General features: G+C 41.3%; 1 protein-coding gene across 1 annotated transcript in view; it reads right to left on the bottom strand.

Moving 5' to 3' along the window:
* Nucleotides 1-6,922: 6,922 nt before the first annotated feature.
* SERPINI2 (serpin family I member 2) overlaps nucleotides 6,923-23,853 on the bottom strand; it is a 31,084-nt gene continuing 14,153 nt past the window's right edge. Inside the window, exons 5-9 of the mRNA XM_072139577.1 lie at nucleotides 22,110-22,302; nucleotides 18,259-18,356; nucleotides 15,422-15,508; nucleotides 10,560-10,646; nucleotides 6,923-7,135 (exon numbers count right to left, since the gene is read on the bottom strand). Of these exons, the coding sequence (XP_071995678.1) occupies nucleotides 7,059-7,135; nucleotides 10,560-10,646; nucleotides 15,422-15,508; nucleotides 18,259-18,356; nucleotides 22,110-22,302 (542 nt within the window). The 3' untranslated portion in view covers nucleotides 6,923-7,058. The remainder of the gene's footprint in view (nucleotides 7,136-10,559; nucleotides 10,647-15,421; nucleotides 15,509-18,258; nucleotides 18,357-22,109; nucleotides 22,303-23,853) is intronic.

Below are 23,853 nucleotides of genomic sequence, written 5' to 3'. Positions count from 1 at the left end.
AGCCAACGCACACTAAAAGAGGATGTCTTGAATCCTACCCTAACAGGCTCACCAACAAGATCCTCTCCATACATTGTGGGTGTTGGCTGCATATTGCAACAAACACCCACCATTAACACCTGTGATTGGTGTTGGCACCGATCGTGGGTGTTAACCCTTTATATCCCATCGGCAGAGCTGCAGACCACTGCCTAAAGCACAGAGCCAACATTGTATTTGCTTTGTAGTTTTTGAGCTTATCAGTGGACGGTCTGGGTGTCTGCCCCTCACCTATGAATGACTGATGGCCTATCCTGTAGGCTGCCACTCACTGGCTGTCATCAGTCTGTGATCTTGAAATATGGTGGACTGCCCACACTGCCAGGAGAGGTGCATCATATCGATACATGACACACATCCCTGGAAGTCTCGTCAGTCTGTGACACAGCACTCTTCACATTCTGTCATCACGGACTGAGTGTGGCAACCCTGAAGTTAAGATACCAATGACAATTTCTGGAAAATCCCTTCAAGTGAATTTTTTAGGATCAGCATATTGATAGCCTACCTTTAGCACATGTCATATTTATCCGATTGGTGCTTATATGACCAGGCCATACACCTAAGGCTGGTGCCACACAAGCCGCCAGTGTTTTGCATTAATTTAATGCAAAACACCAGCAGCTCATTCCCGATCGCAGGCGTTTCCATAGAAACGCTGATGCAATCGGGCTGCGGCCCGCCCCACTGGGTGCAGCTTTGTCTACTTTTGCGTTTGCAAACGCAGACAAAGCGGTACGTTGCTTTTTCTGATGCAGTCACAACGCTCTTGCATTTGTTGTTTTGATGTTTTGCTTTTATAATGACATTCATTAATCAGTCTGGCCCCCTGCACGGGGAATTTTTTTCTGTGACCGGTTGTACAGATTCCCGTATTAATCTGTTTCGTAATAAAATACGTTTAACACTAAAAAGCAGCAGGTGAATGTGGCCTGAAACTCTACAGCCTCTTTAGATTTAACTCTGCATCAATGACTGGTTTCTCGGGACTCCCTGGTCAGACTGCAGGGCCCCCTCATCCCCCTTTTTAACAACCAAGCCTCCCCTCCCCCCCGGGATGGGGAGAGGGAGATTCCTATGTTGGGAAGCGGAAACAGATATCAGCATGGGTCAGGTGGTGACCGGAGATACCCTACCTTCACTTTGCGAGCCTCTAACCCAGACACTCCTCTGTCCTGGTTGGAGTATCAACAGCTAGCATCGTACGTAAACTCGGACTCTTACTCTAGATTTAGGGCCTCCCTAACCGTGTTTGAGGCGCTCCTTAGACCTTCATCTCCCCTGGCTCACGTCTTGTCTCAGTTATACGCTATATTGCTCACTGGGTTTGTGTCAGCATGGGAGACGGAATTATCAACCACGCTTACGGAAGCAGAATGGGACAAAGCCTTCTTATTCTCCCATAAACTCCCCTTACTCTGCAGCGCACAGGAGAAGAATTATAAGATTTTATCACAATGGCACAGGTGCCCCCTCACGCTCCACTGGATCTACCCTGGAGTTTCAGAACTTGGCTGGAGGTGCGGTGCGGAGGTGGGATCCATTCTTCACATTTGGTGGAGCTGCTTGGCAATACAGGTCTTCTGGTAGATGGTATTTGACACCTACAGCAGGGTGTCTGGTAACACTATACAATTCAGCCCACAGGTCGCCCTCCTTTCAGTGTTGCCGGGCACCATCCCCTCCATCAAAAAAGGCCTCCTTCGCCATTTTCTCTCACGGCTGCAAGGACAGTGATCCCTCGACACTGGAAGAGCCCTCACCCGCCCACGGCTGTGGAGTGGATAGAGGAGCTCTGTTACATACGAAGGATGGAGGAGCTGGTGGCAGATGACATGCCAGACCCGAGTAAAACAGCCACGTTGTGGACCCCCTGGAAGGAATATCAGCTAACCCCTGCCTTTCAGGATCTTTTTGCTTAGAATAATACGATCTTTACTTGAAATTGTAACCTTTCAGGACCCCTGCATTGAAAATACTAGCTGTACGGTCACGCTCATTGCGTATGGCCATAGAATGACTCAGAAGCCACCCTTAACCCTGGACCCCCCACCCTGCTCTTTCTTTCTCATCTATGTTTTGTGTTGTCTGTCCCCTGTTTGTATTTTTGTCTCGTTCTATCATTGGAAATAGTGGGCGGATGTTACATTATGATCTTTGCCTCAGTGTGACCTCACAGTCTGCCGTGACGCCGCTAGACCACCCTTCATGCTTTGAAAATTATGTTTGTAGCTGTTGTTTTTCATATTCACCAATAAATGTGGATTGAACATAACTCTGCATCAATAACCATGCAAAGTGTTAAACTTGACTTTGGCTGGGTTGTGGGTGTGTGGGTTTTGGGTTTGTGTGTTTGCCACTTTGGTCTGTTATAACGAAAGATGCCATGGAAAATCCATTTAATGAAATACTGCTGCATACTGTTTACCCACATATTCAGGACCCATATGGATGCTGGATATGTTTGTGTGAAATAGCCCTTAACCCCTTATCACCGACACTAGTTTTCAGCTCAATGACCAGACTCGATTTTTCAAATCTGACATGTCTCACGATAATTGGTTATAACTTCGGAACGCTTTAACATATCCTGGTGATTTTGAGAATGTTTTCTCATGATACATTGTACTTCATGTTAGTTATAAAATTTAAGTGATACGTTTTGCGATTTGTTCTGAAAAAAAGTGAAAATTTGGCAAAAGTTTGTAAAAATTCTTCATTTTCCTAGTTTGAAATGTTCTGGTTCCCAGACAGGAAGTAAAACTACCCAAAAAGCTTGATAAATTACATTTACGGAATGTCTGCTTTATGTTGGGATGATATTTTATGCATCCTCTCACTTTTCTAGGATGTTATGAGGTGCAGAACTTTAGGTGCGATTTTTCTCATTTTCATGAAAATTGCCAAAACTCACATTTTGAGGGAAAACTCAGCTTCCAAGTGACTTTGTAAGGCCTAAGTAATAGTAAAACCCCATAAATTACCCCACTATAGAAACTTCACCCCTCAACGTATGTAAAACAACTTCTATTAAGTCCATTAACCCTTTAAGTGTTTCACATGGGTTAAAACAATATGGACCTGCGATTTAGAAACTATGGAATTTTTTTGGAACATACATTCATTTAGGCCAAACTGACATTTTCAGAATAAATTAAATGATGAAACGCACTGCAACGTTTGATGCCCAATTCCTCCCGAGTGTACTGATACCCCATATGTGGTGGTAAACTTCTGTATGGGCGCACGGCCGAGTATAGAATGAATGGAGGCGCCATTCACAGCAGATTTGTATTGTCACATCGTATGACCTATACATTTTTATTTTTTTTTGGTAATGCAAACATATGAGGGCTTAATTTTTACGGAATGAGATACAATGTATAGATAATTCATTTAGGGGGTCTATAGCTTATTCATGAGATTTTATTAACTATTTCAAGGGGGACACAAACAAAATCATCAATTTTTATTTTGGATTTTTAGCATTTTTTTCCCCCCGTTCACCGTAATGTAAAAATAATATTTTATCTTTATTCTCTGGTTCACTACGATTGCGGTGATACCTCATTTATATAGTTTTTCTTATCTTTGCTCAATTTTCCTGAGCAAAACCAATATTGGAGAATATCGCATTGTTTTTACTATTGACAACTTTTTAGGGCCATAACTTCTGTATTTTTCTGTTGTCAGATCTGGTTGAGGGCTTATTTTTTGCGAAAAGAGTTGTTCTTTTCAGTAGTATCATATTAGGGAATGTAGCTTTTTTTGATCATTTTTTAGAACATTTTTTGTGATAGTGTTTGATGAAAAATTGTATATTACGGGAAGTTTTTCGTGGTTATTTTTTTCATCGTTCCCCGAGCGGGTTCAGTATTGATTTAGATTTATTGTACAGATTAATACGGACGCGGTGATACCAAATATGTACATTTTTTGTGTGTTTTTGTGTTTTATATACTGTATTTGCATTATATGTGTAACTGGGGAGATTATGGGACTTTATTTTATTTATTTATTTATTTAATTATTATTATAAAACAATTTAATCTTTTTTTTTTTACTTTCACTTATTTTCAACCTTTTGGCTTGAATAAGCGATCATCCGATCGCTTATTCAAGCCTCTACACTGCAATACACTTGTATTGCAGTGTATAGTGTAAGTAACTGAGCATGCCGCGCATGCTCAGTTACTTACAGCCGGGTCCTGCCAGGAAGGCAGAACCCGGCGAGAAGAGGAGCCGACAGCCCTGGGTCACTCGTCGGGACCCGGGGCAGCGGCAGGAGGGATCGGATCCCCCGGTAAGCACACCAGGGGGGTCCGATCCACGGGGGACACACTTGCAAGGGGTTAAACACCCGGGATCGGAGTTTTTCCGATCCCGGGTGTTAGTGCCGGGTCTGGGCTGTGATATCACAGCCCGACACCGGCACTATAATAACCCGATGTCCCGAAATCTTCTTCTGATGCGGCGCCGTAGAAAGGCGTCGCATCAGAAGAAGTACCCTTAATGACCGACGTAGATTCCCGATAGGGCGGTCATTAAGGGGTTAAACATCTGAAAAGTATCATCCATACCTACTTCCAGGCTAGCGCTGTAAAGGGTGTGTTTCTATTTCCAGTCTGTTCTTGCTCAGTTTCTGTATACTTAGACACCTTACTCAAAAATCATGCTCTTGGGCGCTATTTCCTTGACACGCTTCAAATGCATGTATTATTAAAGAGGCAGGCGCGGAGCGGCGGCAGCAAACACACCTAAAAAGCAGCCAAGGTCAAGTCTAACACTGCGTCCCCTGACAAAGCGTGGTCAGTGATGCAGAGTAGCTTTTGATTACAATTTGGGTGTGCGGCCTGTCTGTGTTCTTCTGCTGCCATTTAAAGAATCTGTTTTGGATGAATAAACACATGTGAATTACAATAGTGCAGATAAGAGCAATGATCTATTGCTTTCCTTGGCATGGATTTTAATGGAAAGGAATGGAATGCGACCAGCATGTATGTAATATGACTTTAGTGATTTTACCTTCACTTATATTTTCCAAAAGTATATTTTAAAAGTTTAAAGATACATTGTGTAACTTGTGATCCTGAAACCTTGTTATAAAGTCAACTATAAAGATCATGGGGACTAGAAGCTCATTAGATGGAAGTGGAATCTCAGTACTTACCCTGTTCCATTGAGAGGCAGGCATTGTTGCCTTGACAGAATTGCAAGGGTCAAGGGTCATGGGGGCTCAACGGGTCGTAGTGATATTGAAAATGTGATGCTGAAACAGGCCAGGAGATGGAACAGGGTGAGTACACCTCACTCTTTTTGTTCCCTTTTGCCCTGGCCCTCAGGAGTTTTTCCAGAATTACTTAAAAAATGGTTTAAAGGGAACCTGTCACCAGGGACCTAATTTTTCACTAAAGACAGATTGTAAAAGCCCATGACACCAGCAGTGCAAATCTGCCTTTCTGCCTTTTCTAAGCATTTGTATTACAATATAATTGTGTGTTATAACTTACACTTGCATCCTAATAAAGTCCTGGGGTAGTCACAGGGGCTGGACTTTGGTTTACATGCATTTCAAAAAACAACATATGACCTGTTTGAGCTGCAGGCTGTCTCCATGTTTGTGCTCCTGTACAGCTTGTCCCTCCCCCACTGATGTCAGACTGACCAGGCTATGACCTCTGAGAAGAAGCAGGAGGAGGAGCTAGACAGGAGCACAAAGGTGGGGGCCAAGTTCTGAGGAGTAACACAGACAAGTCACATGTTGTTTTTTGAAATGCATCCAAACCAAAGTCCAGCCCCTGTGAGTACCCCAGGATTTTGTAATGCAAATGCTTCGAAAAGGCAGAAAGGCAGATTTGCAGGTGCCATGGGCTTTTACAATCTGCCTTTAGTGAAAAATGAGGTCCCTGGTGACAGGTTCCCTTTAAGATGCATGCAGCATCTATAACACAGATCAAGAGGCATTCATGGAAAAGGATGCACTATATTACACTCCTCCCTATCAAAGTGTTTAAAATCATGCCAGATTTGTCATTAAACATTCAGTTGTCTAGGTTTAGGGTGAGAAGCTCACAAGACCTCTTTTTCCTAGATAGGTGCTCTGCCATCTCTGGGACTGAAAAATAACTTGTTGTTAACTATCGTAATAACTCGGCAGTTATCTAGTTAGGTGAAGTGATTGAACCTGACCACAGCATCTAAACAGAAAAAGGACCCTTTTCCTAGGGTGCATGTATAAATAACAGTACAAATTAAGTCATAAGCATGTTGGCTATCCCCGCGTCCTAAAATACATCGATCTATCAAAATATAAAAATAATTATCCCAAACCATAAACTGGATAAATGTCCCATAAAATTTAAGCCAAATGCCTAAAAGTTTGTTCACTTTTTTGCGATCCATAAAAATATTAATGAAAAAGTATCATGTTGGCAAAATTCTATCAACAAATTGTAAAACTTTTGCCCAACTTGCATAAAAGCACTTTTCTCAGTTCCATACACAAAAGTATATCAAAGATTTTTGCATCTTTTAAACGTAGCAAAACATAAGAAAACTTTAAAGCGTTTGTATCTTTGTGGTTGTACTGATCCAAAGAATAAAGGGGATGTGGCATTTGGACCACACAATAAAAAAAACGTAAATATTAAGCACATAATAAAATGGCTAAATTAAATTTTTTTTGTTATTTTCACAGCATTTAGAATTTTTTACCAGCTTCCTGGTACATTGCATGGAATATTAAATGTTGCTGCTAAAACTACAGTTTGTCCTGCAGAAAACAAGCCCTCACACCTCTCTGTAAACGGGAAAATAGATCAGTAATGGCTTTTTGATGGTGGAGAAAAAACAGAAATGCAAAATGAAAATAGGCTCATTCCTGTGAGGGTTAATTATCTTGTTTATTTCAATAAACTAGATAATAAATTCTAGTATTGAAAAGACCCAATATGTCAGCAGGTTGGCAGTCGTGCCTTAGTGCCTTGAGAGTATTTTAAGAATCTAGGTATTTATCTTGTTTATAATGATTCAACATCTCGTCCTCTTGCATCGCTTTGATCTGGATTCGTCACCTTTCCCATGAACAGAATTGATCCTGAGAAAGTAAACAATACATTAGAGAAGAGAAGTATCTGACAGGACGATCAAGAAACAATGGTAATCAATAGACTTCCTTGTTTTTTACTATTACAGATAATCATTGGACTGAAATATGTCAGTATTGCAATGGATTGTGGCTCTTACAACCATCCCATTTACGTGACGCTGGGGCCTCATATTTCACAGTTATCAAGTCCTTTGAGTTATCGGACTTTGGGTATTGTATGATAGATGCAGTATGTGCAGGGAAGATATAGATCTTCAATTAATCCCACATATTTAAAAGGTTATGCACTACTGGATTTTCCATGAAATAATACATTAACCTGCTCGCCCCCTGTCTTCACATCCTGCAGTGGAAAGCATGAGATATTACCCATGGTTATGATAGCCGTTGCCCCTTATAAACAATAAATTAGCTCCTGTGGATTATTTTTGCGGCGAAAGTTGCAAGTGACATTTTCATGGATCTTCAACTGTCAATTGAAAAATTCATGAACATGTCACATTTTAGGTGAGCCACATCGGCCTTCAGCAGGAGAGGATTAACTACAGGTTATGGCAAAGAAAAGCAAATAAAACAAGGAGGCTGCAGTAATTACTCTGTTAGGGCAAGGTGGCTTTTCACAGTAAATATGTTGCCCAGTGGCCCATACCTGATTTAGTACTATTTGTCCCATTTTACATCCATGAATGGGATGGCTCTGGGATTGCAGGTGGAAAATCTGGAGGATATTGTAGTACCAACCAAGGGTGATATTGAGATTAAAAGGGGAATCATAAAACTTCAAAGGTGAAAGGTTTTGACAAATACAGTAGTCATTGCAAACCACAATTCTAGATGTACAGATTGACTTCCAATCTATTTGGATAAATCAATGATCTCCCAACAGTCAGCACATAATTAAAGGAATTTTCTAAGATGAGGATATTGATGGCTATCCTTTGTCATCAATATCAAATTAGTGGAGGTTCAACACCCACCAGTCTATTTATTAAGACTGGTTCATTGTCCAACAGTCTAAATCAGTGATGGTGAACCTTTTAGAGACCGGGTGCCCAAACTACAACCAAAACACGCTTATTTATTGGAAAGTGCCAGCACGGCAATTTAAGTAGTAATTTGTTGCTACCACAACTTTTAATCATATTGGCCTCTTGAGGACAACAAAACAGTTGAAAGAAGAAGGGCAAATTTGGACTAATGTTGTAGCATCACGCTATGGTCCCCCTGAACAGGAAGAAGCCTAGAGAAGCTCTAAAGATAATCCTCCCCTTTGCACATGTTCTAACTCTTCCTGCAGTCCCAAGCAATCAAGAATGTGTTGCTTTAAAATATCACTAAAAAAAGCAGCATTTATTGAGTCGCCTGGGACTGCAGGATGATTCTTTGAGTTCTATTTAGAGTGCTATATTGATGGCCTGGGTGCCCAAAAAGAGGGCTCCGAGTGCCACCTCTGGCACCCGTGCCATAGGTTCGCCACCACTGGTCTAAATAATCCACGCACAACCACACTGTAATTTTGGCATAACGCTTGTGCAACCAAATAAAATCTACATCAGGTCCAGCCTGGTGTAGATTTCATCTATTAGCTGCTGCATTCTGACGCAGCCTGAATAATAAATTCAGCAGGCCAGCATGAACTCGCATGACAACTCAGTGGGGGTCATTTACTAAGGGCCCGATTCGCGTTTTCCCGACGTGTTACCCGAATATTTCCGATTTGCGCCGATTTTCCCTGTATTGCCCCAGGATTTTGGCACAAGCGATCGGATTGTGGCGCATCGGTGCTGGCATGCACGCATCGGAAATTGGGGGGCGTGGCTGAACGAAAACCCGACGTATTCGGGAAAACCGCCGCATTTAAAAAAAAGAAAAGTGTCGCAGGACTTGCACTTACCTTCACCAGGAATAGGCCGGTGAACTTGAGTGCATTTCGGCGGGCCTCGGGGAACTTCAGCGCAGCAGCGCCACCTGGTAGACGTCGGAGGAACTACCTTAGTGAATCCAGGCCGGACCCGAATCCACCGCAGGGAACGTGCCGCTGGATCGCAAATGGACCAGGTAAGTAAATCTGCCCCAGTGTGTGTGGCTGGAACATCTGCCCCGAATGCTCAGCAAATGGACATGAATTCAGAATTTTAGTTAAGTTTTGGTTTCAGAGCAACTCTGTGAGTTTGATGCTAGTTGGACGAATCAAAGTGTTTCATGGGCAAGATGCCTTAATGTAAAGTTTTAAACACAAAGAGTAAATTTGCTTTATGCTTAAAGCATAACTGTAAAGCTATAGTGATTTTGACAAATTATTATATGCGATTCTCCCTTTGAAAACAAACAGAACGATGTCTACTTTGTGTTGCATAGCCCTCTTTCGATAGCTATGGCATTTTCTGTTTTTAAAGTGTTTGACAAAAATCTTTCTCACCGCACCATGACCGTGCACGGAGAAGTATAGGACACGTCCTATATTTCTCCTTGTTACGGCACCGGCCCTGCACTTCTCTATGGAGAGGGGAGGAGGGATGAGCGCTGCTCACTCCTCCCCTCTCCATAGAGAAGTGCAGGGCCGCGCTGACGTGTGGGCCATGTACATGTTTGTACATGTGGGTACATGTTTGTGTGAATGTAGCCTTATTATGCAACAACCTGATGATATCTTGAAATATTTTACCAAAGGAAGTATGAAGGCCAGTGCAGACCTTGTTATTCATGCACAAACAACTGTGTATTGGGTTAGAATAAAATGTGACGTGTGACTTTGAAGGACATGAGAATAGTATGCCCTGTCAACCTAGAGGTAAACCATTTTATTTGCTGTTGTCATCTACTGAGCTATTAAGAAACACTGCTGTCGAAATAGCTGGCAGCATATGTAGGAAAGGAACAGACGTTAGCTTACTTAGTATTTTACATAACAAGTTACTTTAATAGAAGCGCATTCATAAAATCAATGTTTTACTAGAAATTCTGCATCTGGAAAACCATGTGCCGCATAAAACCTATATAATTGTATATAAAATCTACATATTACCATAACAAAGTGTCCATTTATCTGCTATATTTTGTTCCAAAACCTGTTATGTGTCAAAAAAAGTGACTGGACCGTCAGTACCAGTGGTGCTCAGTTCAGCACGGATGTAAAGGCATCCATATAAGGCCTACACCGATCGGGTGTGGTCTGCCCACAACTAGTGTTTTCATTATGTTTCATTTCATTATGTTAATGATGTCTTAATCTGAACCGTGCTCTGTCACAGCAGCTTATAAAGTGTGTCATCATATATCCATACAAACTCCTCCACATTGCAGACCATCAAATCGGCAGCAACATACATCATGGGGATCCCAACAGTGAACAAAGATGATTTATATAATTAATCCTGTGAAATTGGTGATAAATGATCTAAAATCCGCTTACCTGATGGGTTGTGTCTGATGAAGAACAAGAATGGTCGATCTGCAACAAATCTGTGATTGGTCAAGCTCATTGCAGCAACATTCATCCCTAAAATACACAGAAAAAAAGGGTTTTATTTCCAGTTTTAACCCTATAAGGACTAAGCTTATTTTCACCCTTTCAAATCTGCCCTTGTCACAATATGCAGTTATAACTTTGGAACACTTTATCTTACTGAGTTTATTTTCAGACAGTTTTTTCATGATGTGTTGTACTTGACATTAATGCTATATTTTAGTTGAAATATATTGCACTTATTTGTAAAAAAAAATGGAAATTTGGTGAAAATTTTAAAAATGTTCCTATTTTTCGGATTTCTAAATGTTATACTCATCATACAATTAGGCCTCATGCACACGAATGTATGCCCGCATGGCCAGCCACCAGTAGTATACAGCCAGCCCCCAGTATTATACAGCCAGCCCCAAGTAGTATACAGTCAGCCCAGCCCCCTTTAGTAGCCAGCCATTCAGCCCCCTTTAGTAGCCAGCCATCCAGCCCCCTTTAATAGCCAACCCCCAGTTTGCCCGGAACATAAAAAAAAAATAAACATATGCTTATTTTATATTCCGGTAGTCCCCGTGGCTCCGTGCGGCCAGGGGCGTTGCTAGGGTGGTAAAAGATCCAGGGCACGGGCCCCAATGCATGTGTATCGCACTTTCAGTAATAACGGCTCCTGTACGTAACCCCCTCACATTTGGTTGTGCCAATAAAAATGTTACGAGGCTATATACAGCTATGGAAACTACAGGAGAAATCCCTACTTGTTACATGCAGTGACTGCAGGGGACATGTCCTCTTCACTATTAGGTCAGGAGCCACCATGTCTCCTCTTTATCCATGTGTCCTTCCTGTGGAGTTCACCACACAGACATCTTATGTCCTTCATCGTCACAAAATCTTGGTTCTCTGAAGGCATGTTGCAGTTACCAATGCAAATTTATTTAACAAAACTGCACCTAAAAACCACCTCCAAACTTATTGTGATGCAGTTGTAAATTCAACTTGTGAACACACCCTGACAGTGTTATCCTTCTGCCCCTAACATTCTCCCAAAGTACTGTAAGGCTGTGCTCACAAATTTGCATTTAAACAAATACAAGACACCACACGCTCGTTATCCATCACTTCAGTTTCACTGGAAACTCATGTGAGATCAAACCGAGGTACGTCCTACTGCCACATGTGAACAAGAACCCAAGAAATGTCCCCACAGTCCCCCAGTAATGTCCCCAACAAATCCCTGCAGTAATGTCCTCACACAGCCACCACAAATCCCCCCAGTAATGTCCCCCACAAATTCCCCCTGTAATGCCCACCATACATTCCCCCAGTAATGTCCCCACACGTCTCCCCGGTAATGTCCATCAGTAATGTCACCACACACAGCCACTCCGTAATATCCTCAGTAATGTCCCACACACAGTCCCCCTGTAATGTCCCCACACACAACCTCCCTGTAGTGTCCTCAGTTATGTCCCCACACACAGTCCCCCTGTAATGTCCCCACACACAGTCCCCCTGTAATGTCCCCACACACAGCCCCCCTGTAATGTCCTCAGTAATGTCCCCACACACAGCCCCCCTGTAATGTCCTCAGTAATGTCCCCATACACAGTCCCCCTGTAATGTCCCCACACACAGCCCCTCTGTAATGTCCTCAGTAATGTCCCCACACAGAGCCCCCCTGTAATGCCCCACACACAGCCCCCCTTTAATGTCCCCCAGTAATGTCCCCACACACAGTCCCCCTGTAAGGTCCCCACACAGATCCCCCTATTTCCATCCTCTCACCTTATTCTGCAACTCTGTGCACTGCTTCCCCCTGCAGGTCATGTGATCGTGACATCATCACAGGTCCTTCAGGGAAAGCAGTGTGTACTGTGCAGCTTCTCATCACGATCTATGTCCTGAGGACACAGATCGGGATGAGAGAGAGGAGGATGCCCGGGCAACGGCACAAATGTCCTGCTGACCCAGGGAGATCCGAGGCTCCGGCCAATAGATCCGGGGCACGGGCGCTGGATCTTTTGACCTATGGACGCCCCTGGCGGCGACACCACCATATCATAGCATGTGGTGGCCGGCAGAGAGCATGGATGCGTCTCTGCCGGTTGTTACAGTAGAGAGAAGAAAGGAGCTGCAGGGATCCGCACGAAGCATCTGGGAGCCGTGTAAGTTTATTTTATTATTGACTATTTAGGGCCGCACAGAACAGAAGGAGACATTGAGCTTTTAGAAGTCAGATGATTTTGTTGGTTTCAGTTGACATTATATACTTGAAAAGTTCCTGAGCTCCAAAAACAGTGAACCCTCAAATAAATTATCCTGTTTTGGAAACAACACCAGAGAATTTATCAGGGTTTATATAGAGCTTTTTACCACCACAGATGTTTTAAAGAAAGTAATTACATTGGCTTCCATAAGTGAAAATCTTTTTCCAAAAAACCTTGCTTTGGCCCTTTAATTTTTATTTTCTAAAGGGGTTAAAGGAGTAAACGTACCCCATAGTTTGTTACCAAGTTTCTCCTGAATGCAGTAATATCCAACACTTGATCGCAGACTGCTGTATTTCTGGTCTTTCATTGGACCTCGAGGTTCCCATACTTGGCACAGGGGGACCATTTGCCTGCAGGAGAGGTGAGTCACCCCTTTAGGTGCTGCGATCATGTTTTCATCAGCTCTTCTTTTGGAGATCTGGCATGGCCACCTTGGAAAGTAGTCACCTGCTGAAACTAGTCGTCACTTAAAGTGTAACCGTCATTCTGAGCAAAAAAAACTAAAAACCATAGTTCTGCTCCAGGTGTCCCTGGGAATCATTCCTCAAAGTATTTTGCCTCTCGGTCCTCATTTAATACCTTTTTTGGCCCATAGCAACTATGGTTTCCAGCTCTCAAAAGAACTACAATCAGCAAGAAGGAGGGACAGGACCTGCCTCCTGTCACCTCATCAGAAGCACATGCTGATGAGTATCTATTTATCCAATATCTATCTATCTGTCTTATATACAAGGGTGGTTCAATAAGTATCCGTGTTAGAAATGAAGAAACCATTTTTTTATTTTTCAACATAGTCCCCTTTTAGAAAGATACACTTCTCCCAACGTTCCTGCCATTTTTTAACCCCTCCAAAAACTAGGATTTGTGGAAATCTCCAAAATACGCCTCTGTCTCAGCGATGACTTCCTCGCTTGAGCGAATTTTTTTTTCCCACAATCCATTTCTTCATGTTAGGGAACAAGAAAAAGTTGCAGGGAGCAAGATCGAGTGAATACGGGGGGTGCGGCAGCAATTCATAATGCAATTCATGCAGTTTGGCGGTGACAACTCCGGATGAATGTGCTGGTGCGTTATTGTGTTGAAGCAGCACCTTCTTTTTCGCCAAATGCGTCCGTGTCTCCTTCATTTTTTTTTCGAAGAGGTCCAATAACTCACTGTAGTATTGTCCCGTGATCGTTCTTCCTTTTTCTAAAAAATCCATGAGGATGAGCAGATTCACCGGGAGAAATCCATTGTTTTGATTGTTGCTTAGTTTTTGGTGTGTAATGATCAATCCAGGTTTCATCAGCGGTGATAACTCGACGCAAAAACTCCTTCGGATCTCACTTAAATCTTGCAAAAACTCCTTCAGATCTTGCTCCAAACACTGCTTTGAAGTTAACAGCCACATCTGCTTGTTGTCCACCGTGAGCAATCTCGTCACCCCATCGGGCCGACAATTTTTTAATCGGCATATGTATTAAATAAATTTTGGAAATAAATGTCAACTAATAAATAAATGTCATATTGCTGTTCAACCTAGTGGTAACTCAATATTGTGCTAAAGAAATTTTGAAAATTAATGTCATATTTTGTGACCATCAGGTCACTGATACCTTGTTTCGGTGATTTTCCACAATGAGGTGTTGTTAGACATTTGCACTCGATGCTGCCATAGTAATCGGCCATAAGAGCCTTAAGAGCCAACTTAATAAGAATAAGGTACTCATTGCATTAGCATCTCCTAAACTAAAGCTTCTAGAGAGAAATGTAAGGTTTTTCTCTGACTCAGCAACTCAAAAATACCCAGAATCCAGTGAAAAGGACATTACTGGGGGGTGCTGTGGAGGACATTACTGGGGGGCGCTGTGGGATACACTACTTGGGGGCTGTGGGGCACAATATTAGGAGGGGCTGTGAGGACATAACTTACTGGGTATATTAATACACGTCACTCCACCATGTGGAACAAAAATGTAGTAGGTGCACAAGTAGGACATCTGCTTCCTATGTGGTCAGTGTGCCGCAAATATAAAATGCTTATCTATCCCAACTGGGCTGACTTTCTCTGCTCCATCTCTACTTACCAGCAATCTGGTCTCTATAGAAGTTCTAACATAGACAGAAGAAGGTCTAACATAGACCAAAACATTAAAAAAAATACATGTAGATTGCCAATCGGTGATTCAATTCTGCAATTGAACTTCCATACTAAGTTTATTTGATTTATTGACATAACTTACTGGGGCTGTGGGGAAATTACTTAGTGTGATGACTATGGGGACATCACTTGCTCGAGGCTACAGGTATTAAGTATAGGTTGCATTATTACATTTGAGGCCACATTTGGGGAACATTATTTTGCCTCTGATTTTTGTAGCTGAAAATTATAAGTACAGTTGTTTTTGGTGCAAGGGGTGTGAGTGGGGTTATGTACAGGACTGGGAAATTTGGTACATATGCACTGGAGCCCATGCCCATACCCATACCCAGGATCTTTTACTAACGCCCCTGGTGTTAGGTATGAATAATATACAGAAAATAATATGTTTTCGTTTTTTTCACCTGTTGATGCAGCGGCCTCACTTCCTGCTTCATTTACTTCAATTGAGACCTTCTGAATTATCTTAGAAATGTACAGGTTTGATGTATCTGTAAATGGAAACCATGTAAGAATTATCATGACTAATAATATATAAAATACAGGTATTAAAAAAGATACACAAATTGATTAAAAATCAGCAACAACTACTCACAAAAAGTAAGGAATATTTTGTAGGTGAAATTTAAGGACGGCCCTAAAATGCTCTATTATCTCTATTACTTTTGTCTAATTGTTCAATGTTTCATTATGTGTTGCCCAACTTGCTGTTTTCCAACAAAAAACATAAATACACAACAGCATGCACAACAAAAGAAATAAAAATAGGCAAAAAATGTGGCTCTACGGTCTAAATAGCTGACCATTAGGCCTGATGAAGGATCAAAGTCCAATTTAATGACTCAACTCCATAATTAGTATAATTTATTGGAAAACCAAAATTGTTTAAAAAAACATTAAATTACAGTAATAAAGAAATAAAAGTCCTTGTAAACATGTTTCAGGGTCAAAACCCAGATTTAACAATTTTTTCATCAGACCTAATGGCTATATATTTAGACATTAGCGCCACATTTCTTGCCTATTTTTGTTTCTTTTGTGCATTCCGTTACCGAGTTCTTTTGAAACTTGGTTGTTGGCTAGTGGCAGCTCTTCAGTACATCTTTTTTACTAATATAAAATGTCTAGACCACGGGAATTCATAGCTACCCTTTGTAGGGGCATAGGGCAGACACCCAAGTGGTAACCAGGTGAGTACCCCTGAATAGAGGTTTCTACTTGTTTAACACTACTCCTAACAGGTAACACTTGAGGCGCCGTCCTATGTTTGTATTTTGCATATTTTGTGCAAAATACACAGCAGGTGTTTGATTCATGAATCACTCAATACATTTTCTTATTCAATTAGAATTGATTTTTAAACAGTCCTCCTCATCATGCTGTTCACATTTTTACATCATGCAATGGATACAACATCTAACAAATGTGAGGCTTAAAGCAGGAGGAAGGGGCCACTGAGCTTAGAGTGTCACAGAGTATAATCAGCAGGTTGCAATGAGATCTTAGAAGAGTCACAGAAAGACATAGAACTGGGTGTAATTTTATCAAACCTCATACTGAAAAATGAACTGTAAACTGGCTGATGAATGCCATACAACTCCACGCACATTTAAGAGTGGGGAAAGGCACCCAAGTGTCCACAACACCAATGGTGTTTCAGTGTGGGCAGGTGAGTCTCGTCAATACAGAGCTGTTCTTCACTTTGTGAATGGTTCAGTGAAAAGACCATATTAAATAACATCATGAATCCAATAATTGTTCACCTACATAAACAATGCAGGCCTAATTCCTTCATCATAGAGGAAATGGACCACAATGGGTTGGATCATTAGATCACGGCTGCTGTAGACTGGGCTACCGTACTTCAAATGGAATGGTCTGCATTTTCTCCAGACTTGAATCCAATTGAAAACCTATGGGATCAACTGAGTCCATTTGTAGTGTCTCATAACTGTACCACAGAACCTCAAGAATAATGTGATGCCATTTCTCATCAGACAATTAGTCGTCTTGAGATCAGCCATTGTTGACAAGCTATAATTTATGCTGAAGACCACATGACAATTAATTGAGACATTGACCATTTTTGTGGTTGTATACCTTTCACTGTTATTGGCTTCTGTACCAATAAATGAGGAAATTACCATTGTTAGCTTCCATAAAAATGCCCTACTATGACAATATAGGGGCACATTTACTAAGGGTCCGCAGCAGCGGATCCGTCGGGTTTTTCCCGAATATTTCCGCTTTGCGCTGTATTTCACGGGATTGTGGCGCACGCGATCGATTTTTGGCGCAATCGCGCCGACTTTCGCGCGACAGAAATCGGGGGGCGTGGTCACCGGACAACCCGAAGGATTCGGAAAAACCACAGAATTTAAAAAGCCATTTGTGTCGCAAGATCAAGCACTCACATACACCAGAAAAAAGCAGGTGAACTCCGGCAGACCTCAGCGCAGCAGCGACACCTGGTGAATATCGGCGCACGGACCTTAGTGAATCCCAGCAGAACCCGAATCAGCGTCGGAGAACCCGCCGCTGGATCGCGACTGGACCTGGTAAGTAAATGTGCCCCATAATGTCACTGTAGCATGACTTTTTTACATTTTTAGTAAGTTTTACCAAAAAACTCAAATATTTGTAACTTTTTGTTCTTAGGATGTTTCCTTACAGCGGACAACTACTTGTAGTGCTTTTTCTTATCATATCAGAACTTTTATAATAGAATCTTCCAACCCTTGTCCACACTGAGAGGGAAAAAAGTATAATTAGCAGAACTATCTGGATGCAAACAGATTTCATATTTTTATTTAATAATTTAGCAAAATGACAGGTGGGATTTAATAGGAAAAAAACATTTGTTTTACCATCTGTGGCCATATTGTCTGAAAATAAATGACTAAGATTTGTTCACATCATGTGTTTACATCCTGTTAAAATGTACATTTTTTAAAAAAAAAAACTGGTTGCAGTACTTTTATTAATGGCCGTTCTGCACCACTTCCAGGGAAACAACACAAACAATCTGATAGGATGAAGAGCACTAAGTTTGTATCCCTGAAACTTCAAATCCTTTCTTTGAATCCTGTTTTTCTCTGGATTTTTCTCTGCTGACAGTAAGCCTCTGTCAATGTATGTTATGTATTAAATGTTATGTGTAATTACATATAATTGTTGCATGATGCACATCTCTAATTATATATTAGTGCGGCAGCAGAATTAATAAAGGTTTTCATGGCACCTGTTATTCCTGATAGATTGCACTCGGGATTGAAGACATCAGTTATATTCAGATGAAGCAGAGATTGCTTTAAATCAACTTTATGTTCTATTTTAAACCTGCAAAGAATAAAAAATATACAATATGTTGGAAGGAAATCATCATTTTACTTGTCAATGTCCTATCAATGTTACTTTGAAAATTGTGTGTTCATCTCTGAACACAAATTACTGTACATTTTGGTGTAACCTGCAGAGAAAATTTTATATTTAACTTGTATTGATGTAAAACTATCTGCTCCACAAGTGGATCCATATTTCTGCCGACTTCTAAGGGCTCAGGAAGACTGTGTGGTAAAAGCCAGAGTCCCAACCACCTGGTGTACCACATAGTGGCACATTTTGTATGTAAGACTGGAGTATAAATCAATTACAGTTACAAATTAGCTGCTGCATGTTGGCCAGGCTACAGTCATAGGCAAGTGTTACATTCCTCTCAAACCCTATTAGTTAGGAATTTCTAGTTGACAATCCCTACACTGACTAAGTGCACAAGAAAGATGTCCAAACACAGGAGATAACAGACAGGCAGGCGAAATCTGACAGAACCGGCTCAAACACAACACAACCTTAGCCACAGTTCACGCACAAAACACAGAAGAGAATCAACATCTTCTTAGCTGCCTCTGGCATACAGAAGGGTTTTGGCAGTCGTATAGTTTAAGGAGAGGTGGAACATGGAGAACTTTGCCAGCGACCCATGTCTGATCCTCAGGACCATAATCTTTCCATTAAACCAGGTATCAGATGGAATTTTGGATCCTATGGGGTCTTCTCTACCTTAAATTTCCCTGGAGGGTTAGTCACTGGAGGCACATACATTTTCATAAAGGACTTGTGAAAACATTATGAATACTAGGCAATTGCAGTCTGTAAGATACAGGATTAATGATCTCACTGATGGCTTATTCCCCAACAAATTGAGGAGAAAATTTCCCAGATGGAACTATGAGATGCAGAGTTTTGGTAAAGAACCACACTTGTTTTCCCAGAAAATACTCCTGACCGGGGGACCATCTTTAAATGGCCTGACTTTTTTGACTTCCTTGGGCTTTAGCCAGGTTCGAGAGAACCTGGGCCCAGACTGAGCTCAGCCTTTGGAAAGTTGCTTTGGCAGAGGTGTTAACCAACTCAATGTTCCTGCAAGAAGAGAACTTGGGGTTAAATTTATATATACATAAAAATGGAGATATCTTAGATGAGGTCCTAAACCTTTTGTTCAGGGCATATTTGGCAAGTGGACACAGGATTTTAATTTCTCCTGGGTATCAAAAATAAAACACCTTAAGAATTCCTCTAGTGTTTGAGTCTCTCTGTCTGTCCAGTGGGTCTGGATGGAATGCGAAATAAAAAGGACAGAGAGATTCCCAATCGGCCACAAAATTCTCTCTAGAACATAGAGACTGAGCTGCACCCCTTGATCAGAGACTATAGCCTAGATTTATCCGAAATGAGCCAAACTGCATATAGGAGCAGTCTTCAATTATCTGGTGCATCCTGTACTGCTTTGGAAGTGTGCACAATTTTTTTTGGTGCACCTTTAATAAACAGTGTGCAATACAATTTTGTCAAAGAAAGTTGCTGTATTAAATGTAAGCACTAACACGCCTCTTTGGGTGCACATTTTTTAGGTCTCGTCGAACACAGTGCAGCTGCGACACAAAACAAACAGTTTGCATATTCTTTCTAGTGCGCGGTCAGACAGAAAACTGAGTTGACCAGTTTATTAAGTTTGGGCCAATATTTTTTCTGAAATGCTACAAAGAGGCAGCATATGACTAATAAGCAAAAGTCGCTAATGGTTTACCACTTGGTAGTTTCCTGAGGGGTACTAAATAACAAATCTTAGAAAATCTAACACAAACAACCCAAATGACCATTTTCCCCAGGGAGACAGGAAAATCAGTGATGAAATACCAAAGTGTCCAGTCAACACAGAACAATGAACCTCATCCAGCACTTGGAGGCAGAGGTTGGGGGTATAAATGATTGACCTACATGAGTATTTTAAGGCTCCAGATTCTGTAAGTTAGCGAGACCATGATCAATAATGGAAAATCACAATACTTGGAGATAAGATTCAATCTGGGACAACCCTTTCCATGCTGTCATTACAAAAACTGCATGAAAGGGCATCTGACCAAATATTCTTTATACCAGGGCAATAAGTAGTGCCAAAACCTCACACATTACATCTCTCCCCTTCCTAGAAAGTCTTGCAAACTCTATTGGTTAGGGACTTCTGGTAGACATCTCCTACACTGAGGTAGCACACAGGAAATATGATCAAACACAGAGAGACAGGCAACAGATAACAGACAGACAAGTGGAATCGGAAAGGACTGGGTCAAAACCAAGATGGCAGTAAAGGCACAGAATTCTATAACTAGAGAGAGGTCAAGTAAGGGCAGTGATAAGTGTACCCAACCAGCACTGTTCATGAGAAAGGAGGTAGCTAGAAATTTTCAATAATTGGCAATTTAAAGGCAGTCGAAGTACTGTGTGTTTATTCTAAGAATGGAGAAGCTATGTTGAGGCATTAGTCAATTACATTGCAACAAGTACCTCAAGTGATATAAACACCCATAAGTGATGCCTACCAGTGAAAGTACTGTTACAAGCATATATTGTGTCTATTGTTATGTGGATTTCCTTTTTGTTCATTCATTACTATGTATCTAATACTGTTTTCAATTATGCTTGCTACGCTGTGTGAGGTAGCCCCCCATGTCTCGAGGACCTGCCTAGATCTTTGTTATTCTTTTGTTAATAAATGTAAGTACCTCAAGCTCCATCAAGTTGTCTTCAACCCGCTCCATCGCTTTTGTGCTCAGGCCTCCACCTCACACCCATTCAGAACAGCAAGGACATCTCTGCCACAGCTCATGGAGCAGTCCCTAATGCTCTATGATAACTCTCCTAGCTGGGATTCCGTGGGCCAATCACCTTCCCCAGTTGCAGTTTTCAAATTGCCCAATAACTTGTGTTGAAGGATGAAGGTGTAGACAGCCGACCATTGAAAGACATCTAACCTGATGATGCTGAAAACAAAGTAAAAAACTTCTGCGGCTTTCTGGAATATGTAACCTCACATAGAGGTCAGCGGTGAGGGCGTCACAAAGCCATAGCTATCCAACAAAAGACGTAGAAGCGAAAATAGATGAATCAGGCAGCACAAAGCCATTTTTCAAGCAATTTTCAGAAGAAAAAATGTTTCATTTGCATCCAGTCCCTGAATGCAAGCAACAATCTGAACCAAGCACCTGGCAAACATAACACGGGATGCAGTTGGTGATAAAAAAAAACTCTTGGAAAAAACTTTGCAGTTTGGTTATGCTCAATACTATTCTCAACCTTTTCTCACAATCAGCAGAGTTGTGATTGCAGCTCTGAGCTAATAGAGGAATTAACCATTTAGATACCATCCTATATAACATGTTGTTTAAACACATTGGAGTTTTTCACATATTTTATGTCCTGTGTAAAATATATGATTAATATGATTTTAAGGTGCAGGGTCGCATCTAATACTAAACCTTCAACTTTCACCACATTCTCCCAAATTACTTTCATGAAAATGGTGGCCATCTTTTGGGAGGGTCTTAGTGGGAGTGGATGTGACCTCCCATGACCCAATATATTGAATTTATAAAATAATGTGTTTAATAATGCAGTTAATTACAACTGAAATGTATCTTAATTTGAGTTTAAGAAACAACTAGCAACCACATTCTGAATTTCAACCAAGAAAACATTATCAATGAATTTGTATACTTTCATGTCAAATTCCTTAATATAAAATTTTAAAGCTACCTTGGCAAGCTGATTTCAACAAGTTCTTCCTTCATATTGCTGCTCCATCCTTTTAGAATTGGTGCTGTCAATTTCTTTTCCAAGTCTCCTATGTCTACATTTTCAGCAGGAAGAGCTACTAGTAGACTGAGCTTGAATCCCTTGTATGGAAGTTCCAAGACATTATACTTAAGATTATTGTCTGAAAAATATCCTGGGAACAAACAAAAGCCAATCGGAGAGAAACATAAGATATACAGTTTTAAACTAAAAAAATTAATTTATTCTGAATTATCCTTTGTTTCTGGTCACTGAAGCAGAATTTCCCCAATCATCTAGACCTCTGCTACACAAATACAGATTATACACACACACCTACAAATTCATATGGGTGTGCACTAAAGAAGAAGCTGGAGATGGTTTCTAATATACAGTCTGCCTTCTATTATCCCAATGCATATTAGAGAATGGCACCAAAAGTACTGTTTCGAAGTGAACATACACATAAAACTAGTCTGGTCTGGTCGGGCCTCTCATACAAGCCATGAAAAAGCCACAATTCCTGGGGCACAGCCAGGAATTGCGTCTTTAAAGGGAACCTGTCACAGGAGACCCATTTTTAGAACTCCCCCAGTCCCCACAGAGCATAGTACATATACTGCCAAAGTGTTTTTGTATAAAAAATAGGTTTTACAGAAAAAAAGATATGTTATATAGTACCTTTCATTAGCATCTGCTGTCTGACTAGGCCGTTGCCAATTAGGAGGGTCTGGAAAGAAGCAGTCCCCCCCCCACCCTTGGGAAACATGTGACCTTTTCAAATATATGAATAACTTCCAACACTCGGGATTGGCTGTAGAGGAGCAGGGGGTTTCGCTAAGCCAAGTGATGGGTGTTTTCATATATTTGAAAAGGTCACATTGAGAAGCTGTTCCCCAAGTGTGGGGGAGGGGGACTTCTCCTTTCCAGACCCTCCCTTTTGGCAACTGCCTAGTCACACAGCAGATGCTAATGAAAGGTACAATATAACATATCTTTTTTTTTTTAAAACCTATTTTTTATACAAAAACACTTTGGCAGTGTATGTACTATGCTCTGTGAGGACTGAGGGAGTGCTAAAAATGGGTCTCATAGGGACAGATTCCCTTTAACTTCCCACTTATACTACCTCCACTACTTATAAAACACTTTCTTACCTGAACTACACTTTATAAAGCTAATATGCTAATTTTTGGCAGAGGCTACTGGGACGTGGAGTAGCCTCTCCAGTAGTCTCTGCCATCCCTCCTACCTGCTTTTCACTCGGCATTCCTTGGCAAACCTCTTCCCATCTCCATTCGCTTGAAGCTCTGTCCATTCACGGTGCCGGTGGCTACCGTGATAACCGCACACTTTCTGCCATCAGCATTGAAAAGGAGCCCACAGAGGAACACAAAGAATATGTAGGTAGGAGGGATGGCAGAGTCTACTGGGGCATGAAGTAACCTTTGTTCCCACAGCACGGAGAGGCTACTCCACACCCCAGTAGCCTCTGCCTAAAATTTGCATATTAGTTATATAAAGTGGAGTTCAGGTTAGAAAGTGTTATAGAATTAGCTAAAGGTAACTTAGGGTTTAGGATGATAGTAGAAACCGACCATCAGATCTACCTTAATAGGTAAATTCCTGATGGTGTGAAGCCTATTACTATACTATATCTGTGCAATATACAGGGTGAAAAGAACATCAAGATGTCCCAGCTCCTGATAAATTTCCTCCATAGAAT

This window comes from Engystomops pustulosus, chromosome 3 (assembly GCF_040894005.1).
Source record: "Engystomops pustulosus chromosome 3, aEngPut4.maternal, whole genome shotgun sequence".
Lineage (NCBI taxonomy): Eukaryota > Metazoa > Chordata > Amphibia > Anura > Leptodactylidae > Engystomops > Engystomops pustulosus.
The sequence above is the reverse complement of the archived record's forward strand: the minus strand, read 5'-3'. Positions and strand labels throughout refer to the sequence as shown.